General features: G+C 43.5%; 1 protein-coding gene, 1 long non-coding RNA gene and 1 other non-coding gene across 10 annotated transcripts in view; 2 read left to right on the top strand and 1 right to left on the bottom strand.

Annotated features, from left to right (window-relative positions):
* SLC6A4 (solute carrier family 6 member 4) overlaps positions 1 to 14,604 on the top strand; it is a 35,335-nt gene extending 20,731 nt beyond the window's left edge. For all 5 annotated transcript variants that reach the window (XM_074343181.1, XM_074343176.1, XM_074343177.1 and 2 more), the window contains exons 6-14: positions 228 to 362; positions 727 to 830; positions 1,926 to 2,053; positions 3,293 to 3,405; positions 4,226 to 4,357; positions 5,382 to 5,481; positions 6,940 to 7,040; positions 10,964 to 11,131; positions 13,928 to 14,604. In XM_074343181.1, coding sequence (XP_074199282.1) covers positions 228 to 362; positions 727 to 830; positions 1,926 to 2,053; positions 3,293 to 3,405; positions 4,226 to 4,357; positions 5,382 to 5,481; positions 6,940 to 7,040; positions 10,964 to 11,131; positions 13,928 to 14,002 — 1,056 coding nt within the window. In that variant the 3' untranslated portion in view covers positions 14,003 to 14,604. The remainder of the gene's footprint in view (positions 1 to 227; positions 363 to 726; positions 831 to 1,925; positions 2,054 to 3,292; positions 3,406 to 4,225; positions 4,358 to 5,381; positions 5,482 to 6,939; positions 7,041 to 10,963; positions 11,132 to 13,927) is intronic.
* On the top strand, positions 2,650 to 2,722 carry TRNAT-AGU (transfer RNA threonine (anticodon AGU)). Its single transcript has one exon. It is a non-coding gene; the product is annotated as a tRNA-Thr (tRNA).
* LOC123617789 (uncharacterized) lies at positions 6,136 to 15,872 on the bottom strand. Of its 4 annotated transcripts, none has more exons than XR_012499562.1 (4): positions 15,746 to 15,872; positions 13,158 to 13,268; positions 9,716 to 9,854; positions 6,136 to 7,096 (listed from the first exon to the last, which is right to left on the bottom strand). It is a non-coding gene; the product is annotated as an uncharacterized LOC123617789 (long non-coding RNA). The 4 variants fall into 4 exon arrangements; XR_006726031.2 differs by having other exon boundaries at positions 13,158 to 13,271; positions 15,746 to 15,833; XR_006726032.2 differs by having other exon boundaries at positions 6,136 to 7,071; positions 13,158 to 13,271; positions 15,746 to 15,833.
* Between the last annotated feature and the right edge of the window lie 306 nt (positions 15,873 to 16,178).

Raw genomic sequence — 16,178 nt, 5'->3', positions numbered from 1 at the left:
CTAGGCATTTTCCCCATTTTACATGTGGGGAGTGGGTTTAGAGGTAGTTAGTGCTGGCAAGCTGGGATCAGATTCCCATCAGATTCTAAAGGGTAATCTTTCTGCCACATCACCCTGCCTTCTAAAATTACAGAGAAAAAAAAGAGGTAGGTCTCCTTTTTGGAGGTTTTCAAGAATAAAAGACACCAGCATTCATGCAATGATAACTTACGTTTCCTTCCTTACAGGTGGTTTGGGTTACAGCTACCTTCCCTTACATCATCCTTTCCATCCTGCTGGTGAGGGGGGCCACCCTCCCTGGAGCCTGGAGAGGAGTTCTCTTCTACTTGAAACCCAACTGGCAGAAGCTCCTGGAGACAGGGGTAAGATAATGAGGACAGCAGTGTGCACCTGTCGGTCTTCTTACTAATTGAAGCTAGTCCTCCAAATAGAACTGTAGGAACAACTGAAATTTGGTTTCAGTGGCCAGTCCTGCAATAATGCTTTAAATCATGAAATTATAAGCGTGAAAAGTACAGTTGAGGCCACTGGATTGGTTTATGCCTAAAAGATAGGAAGAGAAATCACATTTGTTTGCACTTGGCCTATGGCCATCCCTGGGATGAGCCCTGAGAGCCTGGTTTTCACCTCTGCACATGGCTGTGTGGAGGCATGAGGGCGTTGGCCCTGCTGGTGTCCAGTGTTAGCCTGGGTCTCAGCCCTGACGCTCACCTCTCTGTGTTGCAGGTGTGGGTGGATGCGGCCGCTCAGATCTTCTTCTCTCTCGGTCCTGGTTTTGGGGTCCTACTGGCTTTTGCTAGCTACAACAAATTCAACAACAACTGTTACCAGTGAGTATCTGGGGCCCCCCAAGCAAAGTCTGAAAGTGAAACAAGCATTAAGTCAGCTGGTCTGAGGGAAGGCAATGGAACCAACGGCCTTAAACCTGGCTGGGCTCGGGCCGTGTTGACACTCTGACCCTCAGGGGTGGCACAGGTGCCTGACCAATTCACCCATGGCCAGAGCACCCACCTAGAGCGTAGCCTCATCCGGGTCACTCAAGGGCTGAGAGAGACCCCAGGCCACCTCTGTTATGTGAAAGTCTCTGTCAAAAAAAATTTAGGAAACTCCAAAGCAGGTTTACAAAAATTGCAACATATATTAAATGTTTAGATTTCACTTGACAATGTATCTAACAACAAAAATTGTAATGCAATAATTTATTTATATATGTATACACAAAATATATAATGATTGAACTATTTTGACCTACACAAGATGCCATAATTTTTGTATCAAAATCTTATTTCAGAAATTCTGACAAAAGAGGGAGTGCTGCATCAGTTGTGATTTAAATATCACTCGTCGGAAGGGAGAGTCTAGCTCAGTGGTAGAGCGTGTGCTGAGCATGCACGATGTCCTGGGTTCAATCCCCAGTCCCTCCACTAAATAAATAAATAAACCTAATTACTCCCCCCGAAAAATTTTAAAAATGAATAAAAAATAAATATCACTCATCTTTAGAGCTAACTTTGTCTTTATGCTCTATCACAGATGGCAGTGTCCAGCAATCCAATTGTATTATTCATAAGATAATTATAGAATATATATATATTTTTTTTGTTTGTTTGTTTGTTTTTTAAAAAGGAATTCACTTATTCCCTGGGCAGTGTGGCCTTACATTGGGACACCAGCCTGAAGTTGTATGATGAGGTCCTGTTTTAGGTTCACTCTTGTAACCTCATTTGCACACAGTGTCAAAAGTCTAAATCTGAGGTCTTCACAGATGTGAGGCCAAGGCCCTCTCCTGGCCCCAAGCAAGCCTTGTTTGAAATCCAGAGGCCTGTGCTGTGCTAGTGCACAGCAGGATCACCACGGCTGGAGACAAATGCACCTTAGACTCCTGACTTGGAAATGTCTCAGTCCCCTTGGGTTTTCTGCTCCAGAGACGCCCTGGTGACCAGTGCGGTGAACTGCCTGACGAGCTTCGTTTCCGGATTTGTCATCTTCACAGTGCTTGGGTATATGGCTGAGATGAGGAATGAAGATGTGTCCGAGGTGGCCAAAGATGCAGGTAGGACCTCACGTTCTGTTTGAGTCCCTTGCTCCCACTGAATTGCTTTGCTGCTCCTTGGATCTTTGCAAATAACTAACTTTTGCACTATGAATAAATGTTCCTCTTAAAATTTTCAAAGATTTTAAAGAAAATTATTGCCTTGGAGATCTCAACCATTTCCATGTTTCAGGCCATGGTGGGGATGGGACGGCTCCCTTGGCATCCAGTACTGGAGCCTTGGATACACTGTGTGGGCTTGAAAATATGACTTTAGATGATAGCTTTTAAAATCAGTGGGTTTAGGTGCTGCGATCAGTCCAAGTCTAGTAAGGAAATGATTACTAATCCTCAGTATTTCCTTCTGCAGTAAAATTAATTGTAGATGACGCAGTCACTCTTCTATACTGTAAGCTTTCTTGGAAAAGTAGTGGCAGATGTTGAAAGAGGGATGATGGAATCTTATAGATGAGTTCCAGGACTTTCTTGCCAATGTACTTCTGTCTTTGGCCTGATGCAGTGCTCTGATCAACTCCACAGCCCAAACTAGGCACCCTGTCTTGTCCATGAGAGGTTGAGGACTTGTCCTTCATACTATCAAAAAAGACTTCAAGCGGGGAGGGTATAGTTCAGTGGTAGAATGTGTGCTTAGTATGCACGAGGTCCTGGGTTCAATCCCCAGTACCTCTGTTTAAAAAATTAATTAATTAATTAAAATGAAAACAAACCGAATTACCGCCCCCCACCCAATCCCGCAAATGCTTAAAAAAAAAAAAAGGACTTCAAAATACTTGGAGGTCTTTATTCCAAGGCCTCTATAATTCTTCTGAAATCAGTTTAACATTTCATACTGTTCTGGAGCTAGAGACATCAGAGAGGGCTAAATGCTGTAAGACTTTAGAGATATATCAATTCTGGCCCTGAAAAAAGCACTGAATTATTATATAGTGGAAACTCATAAATTATTGTGAGCAGCTTTGCTAGTCTTAGAGTCTCGGGTTTGTTTCCTTTCCCTACATTAGTTGAGGGCACATACTTTTCAAGATGGATACTGTTCCCTCTCTGCCTCCTGAGAATGTCAGGATGGCCAGGTAGGATGGTGTGAGGTGTGAGGACACGTTCAGTACGTGTCCAAGCCTGATTCATATGTAAGGTCTTGTGACAGGAATTGTAATTGTCGGTGTGGCCAAGTTTCCCCTAAGACAGCCTTGAAGGGCAGGTCTTGGCGACCATGTCCTTCTCTCTCCCTCTCTGTCTCAGGCCCCAGCCTCCTCTTCATCACATATGCAGAAGCCATAGCCAACATGCCGGCGTCCACGTTCTTTGCCATCATCTTCTTCCTGATGTTAATCACACTGGGCTTGGACAGCACGGTAAGTGACTGCGGAGGGAAATCTGGCTCTGGGAAGGAAGGAGAGAGGGACGAGGAGGAGGAAAGCACCCATTCCCTCCCATCCTGGCCTCCCCGGGCGGGCGGTGTTGGCTGCTCCCTCCTGGACTCCCTCAGCCCCTGTTCACTTGGGCGCTTACTGCCCTCTAGGTCATAATGGATAATGAGGGTAAAGTGTCCGGCACAGGCCGTGCAGCACATGTGAACTGTTATTATTGTGCAATGTCCCTTGACCAGATTGGCAGCACCTAAAGGCCAGGGAGAGGTCACTCTTGTGTCTCAGTGCCCTGCTGCCCAGCATTCATCTTATTAATGTGGAATGAGTCTCACTTTTGAGTTGGCATTTCTGGTGCAACCAAAGTCTCCCCAAGAGACCTCACGTAAAGTCCTGGGCGGGAGGGTATAGCTCAAGTGATAGAGTGCATGCTTAGCATGCATGAGGTCCTGGGTTCAATCCCCAGTACCTCCTCTAAAAAGAAAGAAAGAAAAGAGAGAAAGAAAGAAAGGAAGGAAAGAAGGAAAGAAGGAAAGAAGAAAGAAACCTAATTACCTATCCCCTACCAAAATAAAAAAAAGTACTGACCATGTGCTATACTTCCTTTGATGTCCTGAGCAATGGGTTCTAAATGACAGTGTGAAACAGAGAAATACATTCCAGTGAGGGCTGGTGAGTAGGGGGAACTGGTCCCAATCAGCTTGACCGATCACTTGGCAATCTTAGCCCCTCCCTTCTTTTCAGTGTCCTAGAAGGTAACAGGTTTGCCCCAGAGTCTCCACAGTGACCATTTGTGTGCCCCTCTCAGTTTGCAGGCTTGGAGGGAGTGATCACGGCCGTGCTGGATGAGTTTCCACAACTGTGGTCCAAGCGCCGGGAGTGGTTTGTGCTTGGCGTGGTCATTACCTGCTTCTTTGGATCCCTGATCACCCTGACTTTTGTGAGTACCATGACCCTCAGCTTTGAGTCAGCCTTCCCTAGGGCAGCAGAATGCTTCAAGAACCTGTTCCTTTCCATCTCACGTGGTGCCCTGGCTTTGGGGCCAAAGGGAGAAAAGTGGTCACTGCTGTTAATAGTTATCAAGGAGAAGAAATGTTGTTTCTGGTGGCATCTGTCTGTAGAATCTCTGCACGTATCTGGGGGCTCTCAGCATTTTACTGCAAATCCAACTAAATTTCAGGCTTTGCAGAATATCTGGAGAAAAACTAAGATTTGCTTTTTCAGTCTATTTCCAATCTTTAGGGCTGCTTTCTTGGGAACATTGCCCTGATGCCCTGATGTGCAGAACAGCTGGAGGCTGACAGCTCATGTTTGTAATACCACTTTGTCTCCTCCAGAGAATTTGCCGTGGTGAAGGAGTCAGACCCTCTCCAGTGATTTTGGGGGGGGGGGGGGAGGCAGGTGGCTGAGGCAAATACTGTAAATCAGGCATCAGATACTACGCATTGGCATCCTAGGCTTGTGTCCTTTTGACTCAAGGCGGATTTTGTAGATAAACATCTTCATTCTGTGACTGCCATGGCCCTAGAGGCTCTGCGGCATGATGGGGCCCTCAGCAGGGCCCGAGGGGTGTGTGAGTCAGGACAGAGGCAAGACCATGACCACTGAGCCCAGATTCAGTCTTTAGGGAGCAGGAATCTCCAGGGTAGAGTACACAGTGAGTGTTCATTAAATTGAAGAAAGTTGAAAATAGAGACAGAGGCGCTTTTGAGTTTGTCTCTTAGAGTTTAGTAGGGAGAGGAAACAAGAAGAGAGTGACCCGTAGGGTGGGAGGAGGTGTCTGATGGGATGAAATCTTGCCCACCCTGCCAAGGCCAGTCCAAGAAGCAGGCTCTGGGATACTTACATTGGGTCCAAGGTGGGAATTTTCCAGAATTATTCTAAGAAGCTTCTTTTTGCCCCTGTTCAAAAGAGGAGGCGGTGCCTCAGTGGGGCCTTAACCAGGTTGGTGGTCTTGTTTCCAGGGAGGGGCCTATGTGGTGAAGCTGCTGGAGGAGTTTGCCACGGGACCCGCGGTGCTCACCGTTGCCCTGATAGAAGCAGTTGCTGTGTATTGGTTCTATGGTAAGATGTTTCCTTCCACCAGCCAGCATCCTTTCTACACCAGCCCATGTAGCCACCAGAATACAGAAGGGCTGATTTCATCAGAGAAAGGCAGGCCAGTGTACAAGACATCACCTTCTACACGCTTTCTTCAGAAACAATTCATCATTTCTCCCACACTGTGCAAGACTGCAGGCACTCCTGGGAGGCCGTTTTTCCCTTTTGTGTTTAAATGTTTACCCAGTGGAGACAGGCTGAAGTGGTTCCATACAGCTCATCCACAGTGGTTGCTGAAGATCCTGACTGGCTCTAAGAACTGGACAGACAACAAAGAACTAGCGCATGGTGAATGCATTTGCAGGATGTACAGTATTCTGCTGTTACACAGAGTGGCCCCCAGTCTCAATTTCACAAGTGCGTTCTCCCTCCAGAGCCCCAAGACAGAGTTGGGGAGTTTGTCTTCTAGGAAAGAGGCAAGAATGTTCCTGTTCGCATTCCCTGCCTTGATATTGGTAAAAATTCCAATTCACCCCCTCTGATCGTGGGATGGAATCTGATAAGAGTGATACCCCCAGAAGTGCAGAGAGGGAGCTGACATGGGCCCATGGGCAGGGATCCCAAGAACCCCTGGGCGAGGATGAGGAGGGTGTGGACAATGAAATGGAGGAAACCAGGTTCAGAGGTGCCTCTTCATCTTTAAGATCAAGAAGTGATTATTTTATTCTGAAAATGTATTTTCCTAGCTTCTATGATAGTAGAACAGCTTTGGCCTGTGTGTCATTACACATAATATGAAGAAGGGGAGCCCCACATTTTGAGTTGCCTGTGAGCCCAGTTTTTTTTTTTTTTTTTTGGAAAGAGGTCCTCCCACCTCCTCAGCACTTCAGAGGACAAAGATCAAAGTGTGTGATGCCACAGACCTGCCCAAGGTATTGCTGGGCATTTTCAGGGAAGCAACCACAGAGCACCCTTCCTTCCCCTTCTCATTGTCTCCCCAGTCAGAGTCCATGCCAGTTACCCCATGTAGTAGAACCTTGATCTTGATCTGACATATGAATAAGCAATATTGTGTTAAAAATTTTCTCTTTTACGTTTCCAGTATGTGGTCAGAGTCAGTCTCTGGTCAAGTGGGTTCACCGTTTCTAGACAAAAGGCAACTTCCTTTTTTCTACAGCAACAGTAAAATCATATGTATGCCGAAATCGTAGAACAGCAGTGTGGGCACCAAGAGGGAGCTTTAGGTCCTTCCCCAAATGTCCACCCATCCTCCCACTCAGTGCAGGAAAAGCTTTGCTTGCTGTCACACGCAGCTTTGGGGCAAGTTCCCCCATCCCACTTTCAGACCAGATTGGTGCCCCTGATCGGCCCCTCCTGTGGAGAAATTCTAGAGCTGCTACTCTCTCTGAGCATCAAGGGATAGCATGGCGGTCTGTTTCCTCTCTCAGACAATCAGTCTCGCTCTCTTTCGGGTGATTTTAGGCATCACTCAGTTCTGCAGTGATGTGAAGGAAATGCTCGGCTTCAGCCCTGGATGGTTTTGGAGGATCTGCTGGGTAGCTGTCAGCCCTCTGTTTCTCCTGGTGAGTTGTCATTTCCCTTCTCCTTCTGGCCCTGGGGAAAGATTCACCCTGAAACACTTATTTAAAAAAAAAAAAAGTTTTCATGAAGTGTAACATATATACAGAAAAGTGTACAAATCATTAAGTATACTTCATAATGAAATTCTATAAATTGAGCATGCTTTTGTAGCCAAAACCAGACTGAGAAACAAAAACATGACCAGCACTTCAGAAGCCCCTCTTGTGTCCCCTCCCAGTCACTGTGCCCCCCCACAGCTAACCACTCTTCTGGCTTCTAACACCACCCAGTGGTCTGGGCTTCAGTGACATTATTATTTCATCACTCCCCTGCTCCTTGATGATGATAAATAACATTCACTGGTCATTAAGTGCCAGGCCAGACTTTATGCTAAACTTACTCCCATTTCTTTTTTTTTTTTTAATTAAATTTACAATGCTGTGTCAATTTCTGGTGTACAGCATCATGTTTCAGTCAGATATACACATACATATATTCCTTTTCATATTCTTTTCCATTATAGGTTACTGCAAGATATTGAATATAGTTCCCCATCCATTGCTCTTTTAACTCTCACAACAATTCTATGAAGTAGAGTTCTAGTTCCCCATTTCACATTTGAGGAAATTGAGGCTTAGGGTCCAAGGTCACAAGACAAGTGAGAACTGTTCAAGGTCGGGAAAGGACTTACTGTGCTGCCCATGAAGGACCTGACAGGAGTCCTAGTAATTTTGTATTCATCTTCGTAAAGACACCCCCCCCCCATCAAGGTTCTCAACCATAGACGTGGAGTCAAATGTAGAATGCATTCATTGGCAAATGAATGAGAAAGTTCAGCTTCAGGGGTTGCCCGTTTGCCAAGACGTGTTCCATGTTGACTCCATCCTTGCTGCACAAGCCCCGCTTTTACTTTCCTCCTGGTCTCTGTCTGAAGCAGGTGTTTGCCCAAAGATGGATAAGTGCCCTCCTAGCATCCCAAGTGCACTCTGAGGTACCCTGGGGCAAAGGGGCTCCGTGCACATCAGCAGGATTACTCTGTTCTGTCATTTACCTGTAACTTGATTTGGGTGGGTGGGTGGGGTTGCTTTTTCATCCTTAGAGCCAGAGACTGTTCCTTCAGTCCCGCTTCAGCTTACTAGGTTATCTGGGCTGTCCGTTTCTTCCTAGGACGTGCATGCAGCTGCGCCTTCCCCCTCTTTCCAAATAGCCCATTTTGTATTCTGTTTTGACTTTCTCGGGGCAGCCCTTTATTTTTTTGTGCTTGCTGTACCCCCACATCTCAATGTCAACCTGTAATACAGACAACGTGAGCATTCTTGCCTCTGTAATGCTGCACGTGTCTCTCTGTACCCCAGAATCCCTCCTTGACTTCCATGCCCCTGGACCCCCCGGAAGTTTCCCAAACCAAAGGCAACCTTCGCCCCAAGCAGCAGATATTCTCAGGGCCTAGGGGCGCCAGTGCATGCTCTGGGCCCCAGTGTTCCTCTAGATCTTGGCCTGGTAGTTCCTTATTAACTTGTCAGCTCACTGTTGCTTTTTTAGGTAAATTAAAAACATAATGTATTTTTAAATCCAGAAACTTTAGTTGTTTTCAATGAGAGAGTTCGTCTGGACCACTAGTCTGCTATTACTAGAAGCAGAAGTCTTGACATAAATGGGTTATTAATTTCTATTATTACCAGTGCTTCTGGATAATCTACTTAAATCCTTTCATTTGTTTTTCAAAGGAAAGAGAGACAATGGATTAGTTCCCTGAGGGAAGAAGCTGTGTTTGTTTACTTTTGTATTCCCTACCCAGTGAGTCAATGCTGTTCAGGGCTGAGACTCAGAAAAGGCAAGTGAGACCCTCACCATGGGTGTAAAATTTCAGGGGGTGCCAAAAAAACTCAATCGTCAAGATAAATACCATTTTAATCCAATTTTTTTAAAATAAAAATTAATGCAAAATATTCCTGAACAAAAAATATCAACATTTTAAACACAGGATCTGACTGTATACTCACATGTCTTGCTCACTTACCTTACCCCAGGCTGGCCCTGTCAGAGCTTATCTTTTTAAAGTGTTGTACTAAAATATTATTTGACTTCTGACAGTTTGGTGCCCCTTAAATGTTGCACCCAAGGTGAGTGCCTTGCATGCCTTACCCTAGTTCTGGGCCCAGGCTTTTAATATTTTCATTTCTGTGAATCTCCGGCTATCTGGCAAACTGGGTGAACGCTTGGTGTGTAGTGCAAGAGTTTCTGTAACAAGCAAAACCCAGGTACAGATCGGGGTTCAGGCATATTATAATTTCCTGTGATGTTCACTATAATCACTTCCTCTAAACAGGCAAGTGCTCCCGGGCCCAATTAATAGGAGGCAAATCTGTCTTCCATTTCTGGATTACTTAACAGAACACTTGTTCTGGACTTTCTAAGGCTGCTTTAGGTAAACAATGAGTAGCTTACTAAAAATATTCTTTTTCATTAAACCCAAATTACAAAAAAGAGAATATTGTCTGTGAGCAAGAAGAGGCAAGGATGTGTGAGTGGGTGGCTGGAGCGATACTTCGTGGCCACAATGAGAGCTTCAGGCCTCCTTGAACTGTGTTGGGTTTCACACACTTGACATCAAGATGAGACAAGTTACAGCAGGGATGGCTCCTAATCAGACCCCACCAAATCACCTTCCTTTTACCTGGTTCTGGGGCTGAGGAGAGTCTGTACAGAGCAAGGTTTGTGACTGACTGAACTCCTGTTTTGAAAGGTTCCTCCTGGACTTAGGATAACACAGTTCAGAAGATGGATGTGTGTTTAACAGTTTCCCATTTTATTACCTGAAGACAAAGAAAAAAAAAGATATAAATAGATGTTTAACCACACAACTAATTTACATTACTGTCTTCTTTATGACTATGAAATAATAAAATTAAATTAAATCAAGAGCAATAACGATTTCAGCACAGCGGTTACTAGGCAAAACCCGATATTTACACTCTCTCTGGAAACCAAACTGAAGTAAGAAGACTCATGAACTGGGTGTTAGGAGCACACCGTGGAATTTTTCTTGGTCCAAATCTTCACTGAATTTTCTAGTAAAAAGTATATTAAGATGCCTTTTCCTTCTATTATTCCTTTCATTATGAGGGTCTGTGGCAGGCAGTCATTCATTTTTGAGATGCCCTGTGGCAGAGCCAGCCTTCTTGAAACCACAGGCCAAGATGCTTAATGCAAGGAAAGGGGAGAGAAGGAACATGCATCCAGGAGCCTGGGTCCTCTCCAGGTCTTGAGAACCTTATCTCTCCTGGACCTGGGTGCCTTCAACTGACCAAAAACTATCACAGCAGAGAAACAGAGGAGGAAATGAAAACAAAGCAGAGAAAAATATGAAGCCCTGGGACTGGCAGGGGCCGTGGAGAGGTCACCCAGTTTATTCCTCCACTGTCTGACACGTTGGGGCCTGAATCACTCCTGATGGCTCCAGTCTCTTTCTCTTTTTCTTCTCTTGAAGTGGGTGCTGTAACTCCCCTCAATAACGTTCTGAGGCCTTGGCATCCCCACTGCAGGGGACGAGGAGGAAAACCAAGATAAGCCCCTAGCTCTTTTTTTTTTAAATTTTTTTACTGATTTATAATCATTTTACAATGTTGTGTCAAATTCCAGTGTAGAACACAATTTTTCAGTTATACATGAACATACATATATTCATTGTCACATTTTTTTCTCTGTGAGCTACCATAAAGCCCCTAGCTCTTTAATTGCTGCAGTTGAAGCACAGAAATTGGTGAATTCTCTGTGTCAGAGTTCAATCTAGGAATAAATGACATTTGGGCAATTTCCTAAAAGTATCTTAGCTTTAGCCTTCAGTGTTCATGGTATCAGGACTGTCTCTATCCATGTGAGTATCATTAAGACTTTTTAATGTTTCTTGAAATTTCTGTTTTAGTTCATCATTTGCAGTTTTTTGATGAGCCCACCACAGCTACGACTTTTCCAATATAACTATCCTCAATGGAGTATCATCCTGGGTTACTGCATAGGAACCTCATCTTTCATCTGTATCCCTACATACATAACTTACCGGCTGATCGTTACCCCAGGGACACTTAAGGAGGTATGTGCTAGTTTGTGAGTGTGTGTTCAGGTTGGTAATTGTTTTGGGAGAAGAGGGTACTCTTTTTATGCTCTATTCAAAGGAGATAAGTCCATCCCAAGAGTTTACCGGGAGGCTCTAAACCTTATATATTTATATACCTACACCATCGATGCCTCTGTCATCTTAAGGCATCTTCCATAAGCCTTAAGTACAAAGCCGAATGAGCGAGCTGGCCATTTGGGGGCTTGCCATTTGGGTGCATCACAGCAGACAGTTTAAAATGTGTATAGCATTTTAAACTTATCAGATGACTACTTTACCTCCTGCTTGCCATGGGGCATGGACATCAGATCAGTAGTGTCTGGAGCAATAACACAAATTTGATTTAAGTGGATTTAAATTAAATCGACTTGATTTAAGTGGAGATATGGTGGGAAATGCCCATGTTATTTTTCTAATAGCAGCATGACAAAGGTTATTTTGAAAATCATCACTAAATAAGGATGTTGTCAGAGTGGGTGTAGCTCAGTGGCAGAGCACGCTTAGCATGCACAAGGCTCTGGGTTCAACTCCCAGCACCTCCATATTTGATGATAGGAAAGAAAAAAGAAAAAGGATGTTGCAACAGTATCATAGTATTAGCTCAAGTCATTGGAGTGAAAAATGTTGCCATTATAGTAAGATTCATTTCAGTAAATGAATACTGTGCTATAAAAATTTCAATAACAGAACCTTACAATTTGTATAAGATTGTATATATTTTAAAGCATCTTCATGTAGATTATCTTATTTTGTTATCAAAGTACTTTGTGAGGTAGATGGGCAGTTATCATTAGCAGACAAAGATACTGAGTCTGGGAATAATCCTGTTCACAATTTCCTTATTTCAATGACTTGTCTAGGGACACACAGTACAGGGAAGCTCAGAATCCAGGTCTCCTGGTTTTTGGTCCAATGCTTTTTTGCTTATAGGTGCAGCTTCTCTTTTGTGCCCTCAGGATATTAATAGTTTACTAATGTAAAAATTGGCGCTAGAGGTTAGGGAGAGATGAGTTGCTGGTTTTCATTCTGTGGTGCCAGAGTTGGTGTTCAGGCTACCAGGATGCCCAGGTATATATAATGTTATATACCTCATGTTACCAGAATTGAAAATGTTTGGGTTGTTGTTTGGTTGTGTTTCTTGCCAGAGCAAGAAAGGTACTGTGGCAGGTTGCCGTGAAAAAGTGGCCATTTATAAGTCTGTGGGTGGGTGCTTTTTAGAAGACAAGCTCAAAGGTGAAGAGTGGTATCTGGGGAAAGCTCAAAGGCACTGTGCTCTATAAACACCTGAGAGGTGGGCTAGTCTGTGGGCTCCTAGAAGCAAAACTTGAGCATGAAACCATTATATTTATCTTCCTAAAACATTCACAAGAAACATGAAGCAAGAGAATAAGAGGCAGTTAAACATCATCTCTTTTCTGAGAACTGAGATGACTTCCTTTTCCAAGCAAAAAAAAAAAACCAAAAAAACAAAAAAAAACAAAAAAAACAAAAAACTGAATTCTAGGTGAACAGAACTCTGCAAGGAGTCAGTAATTCCCTGTATCCGAAACAGTCATCACAACCTCATTCTTCCCAAAAGGCCTTGGATTCTGATTTTGCCTGAAATATACACTCAGACCAGAGTCACTGAATTTGCTCCTTCACGTTGTCCTTTATGGCAGTTGTGATGGTCCACTGGCCCAGTTGACTCAAACCTAGAGGCCAAGGTCAAGGATGGGAACTCCTTAGGTTAGTAATAGTATTCTTTGGTCACAGACTGTACCTCAAATCCTGGTCATCTGTCTTGCGAATTTTCCCTATTGGCCATAAGGAAATAGCACCCAAAGATGTATAACTAACAGAGCTCAGATCCATTAAGTAGCAGAGAGAAGGCTGACTGCAGGGCCATCTTCGCCATAGGCCACCAGATGGGAAACAGTGGGTTACTAGGAAGCATCATGATACCGCCAGTCAAAGGGGACTGGGAGGGAAAAGACCTAGTCAGCTATAGCCAGTGACTTACCTTCTCTGGGCCTTCGTTTCCTCATCTATAAGATGTGCTCATTGAATTGGATTAACATTTCCAAAGTGTGTTGGAAGGAGCAGTGGTTCCATGGTGTATCAGTAGGTGTTACTGCTGAGGGAAAAGTTTATATGAGCAAACAATTTTGGAGACGGCTGGATTAAGGCAAGTTAAGTAAGTCTCTTTACTACGGGGACTTCTCAAAAGTCTTAACATGCCTACATGCATGCTTAATATCTGAGAGGGATAAAAGCATGCTGTGTTTTTTGTGAAGCACCCCAAGGGACTAGAGTTTTCTGTGAATACCAGACTTGATGGTCTGCAACATTCTATCAATGAGGGAGGGAGACCTCATATGGAATTTTGGTGTGGCTGAGGAAGGCGGAGCCAGAATCCACCACTCACTCTGCTCCCTCCTCTGTCCAGAGAAAAGGATGCCATGCCCTTTGCCCTTTGCAAGGCCATCAAAGGCATGTGATAGGCCGGTGGAGATTCTACTGAAGGCTCATTATTTTCTCCCACTAGTGTTGTAATGATGTTCTTAATTAGTCCACAGATGCTTATCTAGTTTCTGAATATGCCATTTTTATCCATATTTGAGAACAAATAAATTGGGGATTCCTTTCTTAAGGAAAGCCAATAAGACTATTCCAATTTACTATTAAACGCTATTAAAATGCTATTTAAACTTTAATACTAATGTTCACATTTTTTTCAGTGCTATTAAATTACAAGACTATTTACAACATCGTATTTTTTTTCCCTAACAGCGTATTATTAAAGGTATCACGCCAGAAACACCTACAGAAATTCCCTGTGGAGACATCCGCTTGAATGCTGTGTAAAATGTCTCTGAGAGGAAAATGGCTTCCCAACAACCTCTTCCTTCAGTTCTGACAAGTCACACCTCGCCTGCCCCCTCTAAGTGAATGAGTCTCCGCCTAAGCCTGCCGATGGAAGGGCCTTCTTCATAGAGAGACAGCCCCAAAAGACTATGGTGCCCAGACTCTCATGGCCTCCAGCCACTTCCTTCTGTGAAATCTCCTGGACGTGTTACCACGTCAGACTCTGTGACACAGCTGAAGTGGCTGTTCTGGATGTGTGAGGGTGTGGATGGAGATGAAGAAAATCACTGTATCATCAGTTAGGATTAGGTTTAAGATCAAGTCTATGAGAGTCTCCTGTATCATTTCTTGTTACAGTCATCAGTATCTGATGACATGTGTTTGCTTCAGAAGGTTTCACTGTTCATGAATGCGTAAACCATACAGGAGAAAACAGGGATGCCATCTTGCTAGCTATATATTTTCTGAGTAGCGTAGAATTCTATAGCTGGAATCTGCTAGAATCCTGTAACCCATGTGCTGCTGTGGAGTCAGGAGAGGAAGAAGATGTACGAAGCTAAGCTCAAAAATAACATGTACGTGTGAGCATGTGTGTCTGTGTATACTGTTGTTCCAGTGTATCTTTATTCTAATACGTTGGGCCCATTACAAACTATATGAATTTCCTCTAGTTTTTCTTACATTAACAAATTCTACCTACCAAAGTTTGTAAGTATGTTATTATTTGAAGGGTATTATTACCACAACGTGCTCTGCCACACACTCCTTTTCCAGTGACACTACTAAGCCCACACACCTGCCTTCATGGGCCAGCCGTTAGTATTTGCTGCACTTCCCTGCCATCTTCCTGTCTCTCTCTGCTAAACATCCAGGATAATGTTCCGCAGGCAAATCTGGCTTATTTCATTAGTCACTGAGGCTTGGCTGTGAACTACTTTGAAGATGAATATTGGCAAATGCAGCCTCAGTGTTCAGTTGGCTGTCTGGTTTAAGCTCTGTAGACTTCAAATGACTGCGTTTGACCATTAAAGTTACTTTGCTTTGTGAAGAGAGGATAAATCCAAGTCTCTCTTATAGGGTATATAGATCTGATACCCTGACCTAAACCAAGGTCATCCTCAATCCAGAAGTAATTAGAGAGTCTGGATTAGCCTTAAATGGACCTCCCACAACACCTTGACTCTTCCTGGTTGGCTACCGGGATTTTGAGCCCTCCAGATAATTTTAAAGATTGAGTCTAAGTAAGGCTGTTTGGAAAAGGGTCAGTTAAATGAATAACCTTTCATGCCACATAAAACGTTTAATACAGATCAAGTAAATTTGACCTTCAGTGGCTTGGGACTCTCAGACACATAGGCAGAGAAGCAAATTGTACCTTGCTGTGTGAGATTTCCTTAGCACAATCTTAAAGGTTATAAAGCCTAGTCAATGATAAAAGGACTCAATCTTCTGGCCCCATAACACTTTAGTTCTCTATGTAAATCAAATTTAACCCTAACAGCCTTACAGAAGATCCATATAGCAGAGGCTTAGTTTTATCCAATGTAGATCTTCCTCCCCTGGCTTCCTTTCCCCAACAATGCTCCCCGGCCATCTTCTTGTATTCTCCCTACATCCTTCTATGTCTGATTCTTTGCCTTTCCCGGTGGGATATTTTCCTCATAGATGTTAGCTGCTGAGAAGTTTCCCAAAATATTAGAGGAAAAGAGGAGGGGAACTCAAATATGTCTCTTACTGACCTACCTTCATTATCTTCGTGCTTTCTTTCCTTCTGGCTACCTTATTTCCATTCTCTTTGCTTTCTAGCATGCTGAAAGGAGAGAGGTTATATAAATGGCAGCATATTCAGTGGTAAATAGCTTTGCAAATTTTAAGAATTCACTTTATAAAGATATTCAGATATAGATTATCCCCGTCCCCCACACACTTAGGCATTCTCCAAAGATACCGTCTTTAAAAAACACTTTTCCAGAGTTTTGCCACACCAGGTGTTATACAGGTGTTTTGAAAAGTTTTCAAATGTCACTTGAATTAAAAAAAAAAAAAAACCAAATCTCTGTCCTGCATCATTTACATTTACTTGACCCCTATTTATCAATACTACTATGGATTTTTTTTAAAGGAATACTTAAGAGTTGGTAGACTGACTTTAAAATAATCTTTTAAAGACCTTTTT

Source organism: Camelus bactrianus, chromosome 16, assembly GCF_048773025.1.
Source record: "Camelus bactrianus isolate YW-2024 breed Bactrian camel chromosome 16, ASM4877302v1, whole genome shotgun sequence".
NCBI classification, from domain to species: domain Eukaryota; kingdom Metazoa; phylum Chordata; class Mammalia; order Artiodactyla; family Camelidae; genus Camelus; species Camelus bactrianus.
The sequence above is the reverse complement of the archived record's forward strand: the minus strand, read 5'-3'. Positions and strand labels throughout refer to the sequence as shown.